Below are 13,990 nucleotides of genomic sequence, written 5' to 3'. Positions count from 1 at the left end.
GCTCTAATTATCCACTGCCCTGTATCTGGAGAGAACTACAACCTGTGCTTATGAACCCTCGTTAGGGTCTGGTCCTTTTTAGACCTGCTAATTTTGTTGTAGAATGCTAGTCATTATTGACGTTAAGCCCAATCAACACCCATGCAGAGAAAATTTCCAAACAATAAATCAATCAAGTCTTGATAAAATTATTGAGAATCTAAGCTCTGCCACCTGCTGCTTGGATATCTTACCAACAGGTTTTCTTAAAAGGGTCCTCCCAGCCATCAGGGAGGATCTGATCCAAATAACGCATCCCTCCTATCAGGTGTTTTTCCCAAAGCCTTAAAACAGCAGTTATCAAACCAATATTAAAGAAGAAGAACCTAGACAGTACGCTAATGCAAAACTACAGACCAATTTCCAATCTCTCATTTATCTGTAAAATTATTGAAAAAGCTGTTTTCCAGCGGTTAAACAGCTTTCTCACAATGAACAACCGCTTTGATATTTATCAATCTGGTTTTTGTAGGCACCACGGCACCAAGACAGCCCTTGTCAAAGTGTTCAATGACATCCGTATAAACACTGACCGTGGTAAATCCACAGTATTGGTACTATTGGACCTTAGTGCGACGTTTGACACTGTTGATCGTGATATATTACTGGAACGTCGAGAGAACTGGGTCGGACTCTCTGGTACGGCACTCGATTGGTTCAAATCCTACCTTAAGAACAGGAACTTCTATGTGTCAATTAGCCAATTCTCATCACAAAATATAGAAATCACATGTGGGGTCCCCCAGGGCTCCATCCTAGGGCCCCTCTTATTTAGCATTAACATGCTCCCATTAAGCCAGATTATAACCACCAATAATACTAACTACCACAATTATGCAGATAATACTCAATTTTATATCTCAATGTCACCAGGTGATGTTGAACCTATCCAAACTCTTAATAAATGCATGGAGCAAATTAACAACTGGATGTCTCATAATTTTCTTCAACTGAACAAAAACAAAGCTGAAGTACTTATCTTTGGACCCAAAAAAGATCGACTAAATATCAGTAATCAGCTTAAACTGGTCCAACTAGAGACTGCTGACTGGGCCAGAAATCTAGGTGTAATAATGGATCCAGACTTGAACCTCCAGGGCCACATAAAAGTAATAACAAGGTCAGCCTTTTATCACCTGAGGAACATTTCTAGGATTAAAGGACTGACCTAGAAAATCTCGTCCGTGTATTTATCTGCAGTCGCCTTGATTACTGTAACAGTATCTTCACAGGTTTACCTAAAAAATCAATCAGACAACTGCAGCTGATCCAGAATGCTGCTGCTCGTGTTCTCACTAGAACCAAGAAAACAGAGCACATTACCCCAGTTCTAAAGTCATTACTGGTCAGGTCCTCCAGCTCTAGTTTACTGACTGTCCCTAGAACCAGAACTAAACATGGAGAAGCAGCTTTTAGTTTCTATGCTCCTCACATCTGGAACACACTATCGGGAGAATGCAAAGCTGCAGAGACACTGAAGTCTTTTAAGTCTAAAATTAAAACTTACTTATTTAGACTTGCTTATGAGTAACTGATCTTATTATGGATTTTTACTTGCTTGTTGATTATTGTTTTATTGTAAATGCTTTCTTGTAAATGTTTTTTTATATTTTAACCTTTAAAGTGATGTATGTTCTTTTTTCTGTGTTTTAATTTTAATCATGTAAAGCACCTTGAATTGCCTTGTGCTGAAAGTGTGCTATACAAATAAAATTGCCTTGCCTTCATGATTTAGCTGTGTCTTTGTTTATTAATGAACACATTGTTAATAATTGACCTCCAGAACTTTCTATTTCTGCCTGCATATTTTTGTGATACTTATCCCCGTCAAGTATACTTGGATCCAACGGATTTTAAAAATGGTCCCTGATTGGAGTCAGCGCTAGCCACTTGGATAGAAGTTAATTGTCTTTTAAATTTAAGGTATTTTTCCCTCTAGATGTAACTGATAATGTATTTGTATGAGAACGCAATGTTTAGGAGGCAGCGCTAGCATGCTGACATGCAGATGCATATTCATGTTTCTCCCACTGAACAGCAAAGTGTGACTTTCTTGCTTGTTGCTGGCCTCTTGGACTCTGCTCTGATCTACTTTGTGCCTTTGGCAAAGAGTTGAACATAGTACAGTAACGTGCTTATCTGGCTGTGACATGGGTTTTCCATATCTGGCCAGCCAGGAATCTACATGGACATGACTGGCTGTGTCTTTGGTGTGTACAGTCTCTCTGGGCTGCACCTTAACTCCTGTTCCTCACTGACACTTAAAGAGGCCATCTGTAAGATTTAGCCAAGCTGGGGGAGGACCCGCCAGGCTCCTGATTAAAGCGATGAGCTGTAAAATTGAAAGGGAAGGGGGGTTGACAGCTGGCTCCTGCCTGCTACACTGAGCTTCATCTTGTCTGCTGGGAGACGAACCTTCCTGGTCTACCTGCTCCCCCTGTCACTGTAAATGGGTTTGTTTATGTCTACATTGTCAAGACTGCTATATGGTAGACTGCTAGAATTCCTCGCTTCAGTTCTGCTCCTTGCATACTATTGATCCATCATAATTAGTCGACTGTCGAGTCGTTATAACACTGACAGCTTTTATTGTTTGGATACTCTTTGTAATTGTGGTTTTCACTGTCATTTTAAGTGAGAGACGTTTGCTAAAATCTTTGGACTGTGTGTGTGGGAAGGGTACGTCAAACCTGTAAATGTGAAAGTTAGCATTTTGTGGTTCAGTCTTTACACAGGCGTCTCTACATGTAAGCAGCTGGGATTTAAAGCAAATTATAAAATTGTTATAATTCAATGTTTAATATGCATTTAAATGTTGAATATTTGCAAGCATAAACTATATTTAATTCATTTAAATGTTAAAAGCATTGTATTGCAGAAATGCTGAATGCAAATTATACCTTTTCAGCCTTTAAAGCGTCAGTGTGTCATGAAAATCTATTGAAACTGTAAACCAGGATTTGAAAGCAAATGTGGTGATGGCAGTTTTTAACTGCTGTCAACTGTGTGCTCAGTGGAAATGCATGAGTGAAGACTTGGTATGATAATGTGATGACTGAGATGGCAATTTGCAAAGCAGGCCTACTCATATGAGCAAAGCGTCACAAAATAGAAGTCAGAATATCTTTTCTTCCTGAATGACAAAATCTTCTCTACTGCTATCAGTCAACATTTGCATTAGATCATTAAACTTGTTTTCTAATGTAGCTGGCCTTTTCCCTTAAAAATAAATTCAGTCTACAAAAAACACAAAACAAAAAAGATGTTGAATGGTTGTCACACTCGAATCCCCTCATTTAATTTGAGAAAATTTCAAGAATCAAACTGATCTTTAGCTACAAACTAGCTAAGGTGAAAAAATGCTAAATACTTAATAATTAATAGTGTTTATATTCAGAGCAGTTTTCCTGCTACAGTGGAAGGAGCACGCTAAGTATACTGTCTCATAAATTATTTTATTAACATATTTTTAAAGTGCATAGAAATTTTATGTTGTGAAAAATCTTTTTAAATTTGAGAAAACCACAGCTTAGGTTATGTTTTTGTGAAAAGTAACTTGTGTGTAAAAAGTCTGTGACGATCTTTCTTGACATGTCAAAATACAGTAATATTTGATTACGTAGCGTCCTAACTTTTAGGGAAAAGTTTAGCTAAAAAGCTAAAGGGAAGAAAGAGACCAGGCCTCCAACCTGACAGAAGAAAGTCGAAAGACTGTCAGGTAAGAAAGTAAGTAATGAAGACTGGAGATTAAGAGAACAAACTAAAAGAGTTGAAGCAAAATGTCATAACAACTTACATTTCATGATTTCATGATTATTGTAGCTGTAGCTACCGAATATGTGTTCCATGCCTGCTATATTAAAGCTAAAACTGTGCCTGCTGCTTAACATGCAAGCTGAAGCATGTCCACTGTTACTGCTTTGGAGAAAGTGTTCATCACTGAAGATAAACTACTGTTAACTCTCATTCTCATTTGCAGTCAAACTCATTTGCACAAGAAAAAGTGTCTGCTTTGGTTTGTTTGCTGTTTGTATTGAGTGGCACTCATTACGACAATTTGCTGGTATTGATCATAGCTATGAGGAGCGCGAACGTGACTTACTACAGCTGCTTTCTTTATGAGTTAGGATTTTACTTGTCTGTCAAGTGAAGGAAAGAAAAACATGAAATCTAACGGTATCTTCACATCTTAAAAACAGTGCTGTATCTGCATAGATTTGAAGTGGTGATCTAATGACTGAATCTGTTCAGGGAGCCTGCATATCGAACCGGAGGGGTGCGGGTAGCTCTCTCTTAACAGGGCTGTGATGGTGAGGAGGCTAAGTGCGAGTTCAGGGAGGCCACTGTCACCCTGGGGAGGTTTAAAAGCCATGTGCTGAGACAACCATGCGCTCCTCCCCACTGGGCTGTCTGTCAGCTGACTACAACTGGGAATGTGGAACCATGGCAATCTCACATTCAGATTTATCACTGTGATTATCTTCTTTTTGGGTTTCTTACCTGTATTCAGATATACTAAGCAAAATATTACAGCCAGCCCTGCCTAATGTGGTGTTGGTCCTCGGTGTTATGTCCGTAAAAAGCATCAAAACACAGATATCTGATGCCAAAGTAAAGTAAAGCTGCTTTCGGCTGCTCCTTCATTCACGAGTCACGACATCACCATTCCACTACGCTCTGAAGCCGCACCAAAGACCAGTCAGGGAGTCCTTTGAGAAGTCCTTTAAGTTAAGGTAATATATGGGCTTGTTTTAGCTTGAGAGGTCAGTGAAGCTGGCCACTAAGGGATTTAGCTATTGTTTTGACTTGCAATGTTGGCCTTGAAATGATGAAAGGATACATTTTTTACTAACAGAATATTGAACGTGGAACATTGGAGCAGAGGAATCTAATATGTGATACTTAATTCACAATTTTAATGCTCCGTTTTTAAACAACATAGCTTAACTATTTGACCACCAAGATAGATTTACATAGCTAGTAATTAACTTTAAGGAAGTGCATCCTAATGCCACACCAGGAGAGTTTCAAGCTGACTTTTAAGGGAGATAACAATGAAAAGCATGTGACTGAAATGTGAACATATCAGCAGGCACATTGAGAATATGCCTAGTATTAGTTCAGGGAGACCAGAAATTTAAGAAATTCTCAGAACCAACCCTTCTACACATCCCGATAGCAGATAGGACTAGGTGTTGAAGCTGTTTTAGTGTGCCTCAGATATTGTATTTCTACAAGCTGCTTTGCAACCCACCCCTTCTTGCTGTTGTTACTGTGTTGCTGCTGCTTCATGTTTTGTTCTAAAAAGAAAGGGGGTCTGTCATTTATCTTTGGTGGCACAAAGCTGTGCCACTAAAGGCAGGGCAGCTGTGGCTACAACTGTAGCTGCCTTCACCAGTGTATGAATGTGAGAGTGAATGAATAGTGGAATTGTAAAGCGCTTTGAGGGGTCCCGAAAAAGCGCTATATAAATGCAATCCATTATTATTATTATTATTATTATTATTATTAAAGGTGAATGACTGCAGACAGAATATGAATCTTCTTTTGACTATAGTGAACCTCATTAGACATATACATTTAGGTTTATTTCTATAAACAACAAATACAAAAACTACAAGCAAGGACAAAGCCAGATGCTGCACACTAAGATGTGAACACACAACAGCTTTCTTCAAATTTGACACTGTTTGCTTTTCCAGGTGGAATTCAGTGTCTAAAGTGTGAAGAGCAGTGTGCCTGACTCTGCCGAATAAAAATTATTTGGATCCTGGCAGTGTCCCATTTTGATGTTTTTGATTTTTATTACAGGTTCAGACTTGCTAATTCTACAATAAGCTATAGCTGCTAGTAGCTTAGTGTCTCTAAACCCAGTGTTGTTTAGAGTTCCAATAATTTTACATACAATAAAATGTACTGCTGCTTCAAACAGTATAAAGCTGCAAATAACTCAGTGTTTGAAATCTACCAACAATGTTAATGTGTTAATGATAAAACAGAGAGTTCAGTCCTTTTTGCAAATGCAGCATTTAAAATGTTGGTAGGTCAGTGACTATATCCCCACGCTAACAGTGCTAATATGTGAAATCCTTGATGTACGATAGCAATAAGAGTCTATTGAAGAGTTTAAGGCGTGCTGACATGTTCTTGACTTTTTTGTAACTGGTCATGTTTTTTCACTTAGGTTTTCTCCCCTTCGGTACAGCTGTTATTTAAGGATAAAATAGACTATGATTTAAACTTACATGAATAAGTTTAAATCACAATTACTATGAGACCGAGATTAGAAATTATTATAGTTATATTTATTCAAACTATGAACTTGTAGGGAAGAGCGCTACCCGAATGCAAGTGGATATGCCAAGGGAAAATCTTGATCTTTGCTGGTTCTCCTTTATCTTTCTGTCTTTAAGGGAACATAAAGTTCTTTTATATCACAGACGCACACACACATCTATGCAAAGTTTGCTGTCTAAGCATGCGTATGAAGCTGTGGATGAAGCCTGCTGGCATCAACAGATTTTTTTTTTTTTTTTTTTTTTGCCAGACAGAACTGCCAAAGCAGTTTCAGAGATATTTCAAAGTGTAAAGGTGTTACTTTGTGTTTCACCATGTGTGATTAGCTCACTTAATATGTTGCTTGCGCTTTTGCCAAGTGTGCACGGAGGAGGCAGACGGCACATCGCATGTGAAAAGAGTTGACACAAGCTCATGATTTCTTTCCATTTCATTTTATTCCTTCAGATGTTGGGAGAGCAGTTCACGCCCCAGCACACATCACAGAAAAAGTGGTACAGCTGTTCAGGAGTAAAAGTGAGTTTACCTTCTTGGCCTCCATCCAGCAGAAGTCCTCCACGTCAGGAGTCATATTCTCCATCCACGAGTCAGAACACAGGTAATCCAGCTGTAATCCTCTTCATTTTGGCCCATGGCTGCTTTTCTGTATAACTTTTCTTCCATGGAGTACAGAGCGTGCTCGTTTTAAATTAAACCTAGACTGGATTTATCATCTTACTCTTAGCTGTTTGCAGAAGGCTGTTGATGAGTAAATTAAAGAGCAGTGTACTATTACAGCATTACCAGTGTAAGCCAGAGCATGATGGCAGGCCAGTCACTGGAATAATAGAGCCCTTCAACCAGTACACTATGGGCAGAAAGATAACGTTCCGTGTTCAGTGTTCATAAGATCACTGTGAGGTATAAAGAAATAGAAAAATGCAAAAAAATCACCAAACCCCTTCTTTCACACAATGCTGTATAAACAACCATATACAAACGTGGAACATATGGCCTTGTAATTGAGCTGCTGTGAACTACCAGTATGGGAAAAAGCTGATTGTTTTTCTTGACAAAATGTGGGAATATTTCTAATGGCTTCTTAGTTGTTAATGAATTCCTGGCAGTGGATTGTAAAGTTTGTCCCTGAAGCCGATGTAAGATATCAGTGAGTGGCAGCAGTGAGATCACCCTGTGGCCCCCAGAGAAGCTATGAGTTGTTTGTAAAGGGCAGGCGACAATGATTTTCCTCCTGTGCTCTAAAGGTAAAAGCCTTAAAGTTCTGTAAAACATGTCGTCCAAGTGAGCATGTGAGGTAGAAATTATCATTTCTTGCTGAGGATCAATACGAGGGCAAAATTGCACACAATGGGAGAGTGAAGTTGAGCTGGTCCTCTAAAGCAAGGGAAACAAGACATACAGTTGCTGAAAAGTTTTAATAGATGTACAGCGCTATGCAAAGGTCTTGAGCCGTGTCCCGTTTCTTTATATTTTGCTAGGAAAATTGACTGGTACTTATAAAGTGGCTTTCTTTTTAGTTTTAAGCTCTAGTGAAAGTCTCATTTACCCAGTTCTAATCTTTTCAAAAAAGCAGTGTATGTGTGATCCTCAAGATATTTGGTAAAAAAAACTTAGGATCAGTATCTTGCCTAGAGAAATTATGACATGAGCTGGGGATTCATCCTGCAACTGGTAGATGACCCACTCTTCCAGATGATCCACAGCTGTCCCACATTGATGTAGTGATTTTTGTAAAAATATGCGTAAACATACATGAAAATACAGTATACAGGGGAAAACAGAAGTTGTACAGTCCTAACACCTTTATTCTTTCACACTGCCTGCACTCTCTTTGGTTGAGCTTTACTTTAATTTCCTTAAATAGGAATTGTCTGGAATAGTTCTCCAGGCTTCTTGAAGGATATTTAAAGTTCTTCTTTGGATGTTGTCTGCCTTTTGTTCTTTTCTGTCTTAGTATCCCCCAGTATCCCACACTGCTTCAATAATTGTGAGGTCCAAGCATTTAAGTTCTATCTTTAATGGTTACAACATTAAATGTTTCATTCGTGTTAACCCAAGATATTGCATCCATTCAATGAATTCCTTTCCATATAGGCAACATGATCTTAAATTGGCTGATGAGATAAGCTTTGGTTTAAAGTTTTTATGCATGGAAGTAAAGAATGAGTTCTTCAGGACATCTTTTTTGAGTACTCAGCCTAAGTATATTGCAGTGTATGTCAGTGCCCGTGTACTTATTTCTTCAAGCACGTAGTACTGTATATGATCCACACTTGAAGAGAAATGCGCTGCCCCCTACTGTGCTTTAAAGGTGACCCTTAGAGTTCCTTTTTAGTCCCTCTTCTTCTCTCTCTTTCTCACTTTTTTTCTCACATTACCTTCAGGCATAATTGCTGCACAGTGGGTTGGCCGAACAACAGCAAGCAAAGCTAAATGGGGCCAGATGACTGTACTGCCCTCCTCCTTCAGGCACAATGACATGCTCTATGCAACATATGTAGCCCTGAGGAGTGCTGGGACTAAGCAAATGTTGCATTAAAGGCCCTCAGCCACACTCAAACACACCCAGTTAGATATACTAATTGCTAAGCCACTTATAGTGTATATTGCTCTAAAAATGTTCAGGATAGGGCTGTCCCACCAAGAACTAATGTTGTAACTGCATTTACACTTATGTGTTGTTTACAGTCTTCCAACCAAAACACTAAAGTACATAATTGATTATTGGCATCAAAAGTTGCCAGTTGGTCTGTATTCCCAAACCTCTATTTCAATACTAGCTTTCACTGTTCCTTCCACATCCATTTCAACTTATTCATGACTTTTTTACTATTCCATGTCTTCTAGTGCTGTGTTTAAGGTTTAGTTGGATTTAGTCAAAACCTACTTTAAGTCAGATGTGTTTCATTGTCCATTACCTCTATGTCTTTGTCGGGTTTTGAATTGTCTGTTCACAGTGAGATCCATGAACACACTTTATTACGCAGTAATGAAGATACTGCTTCTGGACAGAAACAGATCAGGCAGGCATTATACAGATTTCTTAAAAATTTCAGTTCAATTCAGTTTTATTTAGTGCCAAGTCATAACAGTAGTTGCTTAAAGTGTGTTATATTGAATAGCACCTTAGGTACAGTACCTGCAGTGTTAGAAAGAGCTCCAGCAGAACCAGGAAGGTGGCAGCTATCTGCCGGTTGGGAGTTAAGGGGAAAACAGATGAGAGAAGAGACCATAGGGAGACAGGACAAAACATGAACTATGGGAGAAATTTAATGCCATACAGTAGTAGTGTATAAACATGCGTGGAGTGAAAGGATGGGAGTGGAACAGAAGTGCTCAATGCATCATGGGAAGGCCCCCAGCAGCCTAAGCATATAACAGTAAAACTAAGAGATGCTTAGGGGTCCCTTGATCCAGCCCTAACTATAAGCTTTATCAAAAAAGAAGGTTTTGAGCCTAATATTAAAAGTAGAGAGGGTGTATTTTTCCTGAATCCAATCTGGGAGCTGGTTCCACAGAAGAGGTGCCTCCCATTCTACTTTTAAGTACCCTAGGAACCTCAAGTAAGTCTGAGAACAAAGAGCTCTACTAGGATGATATGATACTATCGTGTCTGTAAAATAAGATGGGTCCTGATTACTTAAGACCTTGTATGTTAGAAAAAGGATGTTACATTTGATTCTGGATAAAATAGGGAACCAATGAAGAGAGAGACCAATATGGGAGAGTTAAGCTCTGTTTCTAGTCCCTGTGAGCACTCTGAATGCAGCATATTCCACTGTTCCAAAAAACACTAATGTTAAAGTATCTTACTGTGTATATTTTACAGTTTTGTACTGTCTTTCTAGAATATCATTAAATGTACATAAGTAGACTGTGATTTTACATGTCAAAGGTAAGATAACATAACATCATTGTAAATATAGTAAAACACAATTTACTTGTTTTTTAAATATATTTTTTTGTACATATGCATATTTAGATTGTAAAAATACATTCAGAAATGTATCATAATTTCACGAATATTTGTCTGTTATGTGAGAGAATGATCTGTTAAATTCAAATGTAATACTATGGAAAAATATATAAAATGATCGAAAATTAATGAGAATAATCAATAATTAAAGGAGTATTTGAATTATAATTTTGCTGAAAATTTCATGTCATCTTGGTCTGATTCAATAATTCAGAGGTAACAAGTGAAAATATAATTAATAGTAATAAAAACTAAAAAAAACATATAAAACATTGCACGGCCACGCTGTGCTAATTATATATTTAAAAAAATAAATGTAGAGGTAGGAATTGCAATTAATATAAATCTCAAAGTATTCACAACATTCTTGAACAGAAATAGGCCTCTGCACCTGGGGTGAGGGTGTGGCCATGAAAACAATGTGACATGCCATTGGATGTTGGGACACATAATAACATGACGCTAAGCATCGGCCAATGAATGTGAACTAACAACCACAAGGTCGTGGGTATGGCTGTACTGTAGGAAAAAATCCTAATATAAAAGTATTTTACTGTGCATTTTACAGTTTTGTTCTGTTCTTCTAGAATATCATTAAAGTTACGTAAATAGACTGTGATTTCACATTTCAAATGTAAATTAACGTTAAATCACTGTAATGTAATGAAACATAATTGCCATGATTATTAAATATGCATATTTAGATTGTTAAAATACATTCACAAATGTATCATGATTTCACAAATACCTGTCCGTTATTTAAAAGATCGAACTGTTGAATTCAAATGTAATGCTATGGAAAAGTATATAACATGATTCCTATAAGCTTGTCTTACATCACATAAGTATTATTATCATTGCAATTTAGGGCGATCGTGGCTCAAGAGTTGACAGTTTGCCTTGTGATCAGAAGATTGCCGTTCGAGGAGTGCCGTTGGACACTCTCGGTATTGTGTCCGTGGTTAAGACTCTTCGCCTACTGGTGATGGCCAGAGGGGCCGATGGTGCGATACGCAGCCTCGCCTCTGTCAGTCTGTCCCAGGGCATGCAATCCATTATTATTTAAACCAACTGTTAACTGTATATTTCTGTACATTTACGTATTATGATTCATATTGCCACATTCATTGACCTTGTTTATAGGTAATTTCATTGTTTGATCACGTTAAAATGTTCCTAATTTAATGTCTAAAAGCACTTGGAAAAGGCAGAATCCCATGTAAAATTAGCGCAACAAACTCTATTGTCATTACTGAAAATGACTGTATTTTCATGAGAAAGTTATTTTCTGTTATTTTACGGTAGTATTTTGGCGCCCAAGCTGCCGGAATATTACTGTTTTTTTAAGATTTGTTTTTTTTCCCTATTTATAGGTAATTTCATTGTTTAATCACATTAACATGTTCCTAATTTAATGTTTAAAATCACTTGAAAGGGCAAGATCCCATGTAAAATTAGCGCAACAAACTGTATTGTCATTACTGGAAATAACCGTATTTTTATGAGGGAGTTATTTTCTGTTATTTTACGGTAGTGTTTTGGCGCCCCAGCTGCCGGAATATTACCGTTTTGTTTTTTTTTAACATGTTTTTTGTAACAGTGTAGGTCAACTGAAGGCTTTTCAGAATACCTTACTGTGATTGTAGAGTGACTTTTCAGCATCCTAGAGAGATTTTGTAGTTTTGGCAATTTTGCACAGATGAAAGAACACAGTCGTACATATTTGTTTCATTTGCATGTTGAAGGGCATATCCTGGTCAAAAATGACTCCAAGGAAGACGAGGTAATGCCATTCAGAGAAAGTGCCTGGTTAAACACCATGTTTCTGAGGTTTTTAGGGACTTAAAGTACAATAACTCCAGTTTTGTCCAAATTTAAAAGAAGAAAATTTAAGGCCATCCAGGGCTTTATACCTTTAAAGCATGCCTATGTAGCTAGATAGTATTACCATACAGCTAACATTAGCAAGACTTTCATTCCTGTAATTTTGGATGAAACTCATTATGTAACATTCAGACATAGTATAATTATAAATGTTTCTTCACCACTACCACCAAACCGTTTAACTGACTTTCAGTCATTTTTCTTCATATATTGTGCATTGTGAGGTATTGCAAGAGAGAGATTTAGATGCAAATCTAACCCAGCTAAGCCACAGCAGGATGAAGTTATTTTGAGACGAGTTGTTTTCGGAGAGAGACCGCCACACTGTGAGCGTAATTAAATTTGGTGAGATGGGCGCAGCCTTGACTGGCTTGGTGCAGACCTGTGCTCCATTGTGACTGAGGATTTGTTCTGAACCTCTGAATCCTCTCTGAAGGCCCTATTAGCCCTCTGCCGATGGCCATTCTTTCCCATTATAACACAAGTCTCCCATTCAGCCACCTAACACACAGCCACTGTAGCTCTACGGCTCACCCAAATCCAATCAGACATTCCTTCTCTATCGCTCTGTCTTTCCTTTCCTTCTTCATCTTTCTCCCTGCACAATCAAACGGTCCTGTCTTTCCTCCCTCCCACTGACTCTGCTAACTCTGCTTTCCTGATATGATAATATCCTTTCTCTCGCCCCTCCTCTCCTCCTCCGCTGTCCTCATCCTCAAAGGTAAAACATCTTCTGAATGCAAGCATTTCTCTGTGCCCTGTGTTAAAGCAGAAAAAGTTGTTTTTTTTTTCTTGCACCCAGCACTGGGGAATGGGGAGAAAGGTTTATTGCTGCTCCACTAGACTGAATAGAACAAAAGAATCCCATTTCTGCCTAGACAGCAGTTTTCTGGGTACCAGTAACGCTCTTATTGTCAGCAAGTGGAAATAGCTCTGTGATGAAGTAACTCAAAGCCTGGTCTCTCCACTGCTCTTCCCACCAGTGCACTCAAAGATGCTCAGCCATTCTCCTCCAGCTGCTCTGTTCATCTGCTTGCCCTTTTGTCACTCTACAGGTCTGCCTCTCCCTCAGTGCCTCACTTCATAAGCACTCACAGGTTCTTCTCTTTGAAGAAACATGCTGGGGAAGAAGAGGGACTTGTTAAGCTTGGCTTCCTGGTAAAAGTTTATGAATGTTGGTGAGTGCAGGGAAGCTGGATGCAGAAAATGCCTGGCCCACTGCTGAATTCTATTGATATCAGCAGTTAGTTGAACACGGGAGCGATAAATTGGCTCTCCACAATTTTTAGATGCTGACGTCTGTCAAACGTTTTAACAGAAGTCAGCATATTTATGGATATTTTAAAATTCCTTGCTTACAAAGTTCCTTTGCACAGGTGTAAAGGTGAACATTTCAGTCTCCCGTGCCTTAGTAAAAGTACAGGTCATGTGTAGAATAGAAAAACCCTGCCTAAACCCAAAGGCAATGGAAGATTTCTTTTATAAGACAGTTGTACCAATACCCACATTGACTGTTATCCACCTCATGACTTCAATCTCTATTATTGGAAGAAAAATGTTAATGTTGTTCATTTTGTTTTTGTACGTTGTGTTAAAATAAATTTTAGCTTAAGAAAATTAATTCATAGCATCTGATTCTCTATAACTTATACCTTTGAAAAGCAGGTCTGATGGCATATTGACAAAACAAAATGATTAATCATCATTACTTGGTAAAACTGCCACTGACAATTTGGTTTCGTCTTTCTCTGCCAGATGATCCTAAAATGATCCTAAAACTAAGTGTTGCCATAG

General features: G+C 38.3%; 1 protein-coding gene across 1 annotated transcript in view; it reads left to right on the top strand.

Moving 5' to 3' along the window:
• The window catches only part of LOC101466791 (protein kinase C-binding protein NELL1), a 305,527-nt gene that overhangs the window by 36,030 nt on the left and 255,507 nt on the right, over positions 1 to 13,990 (top strand). The window contains exon 3 of the mRNA XM_004571054.3: positions 6,784 to 6,934. Coding sequence (XP_004571111.1) covers positions 6,784 to 6,934 — 151 coding nt within the window. The remainder of the gene's footprint in view (positions 1 to 6,783; positions 6,935 to 13,990) is intronic.

Source organism: Maylandia zebra, linkage group LG1 (assembly GCF_041146795.1).
Source record: "Maylandia zebra isolate NMK-2024a linkage group LG1, Mzebra_GT3a, whole genome shotgun sequence".
Classification (NCBI taxonomy): Eukaryota; Metazoa; Chordata; class Actinopteri; order Cichliformes; family Cichlidae; genus Maylandia; species Maylandia zebra.
This window is presented reverse-complemented; position numbering and strand designations above follow the sequence as displayed.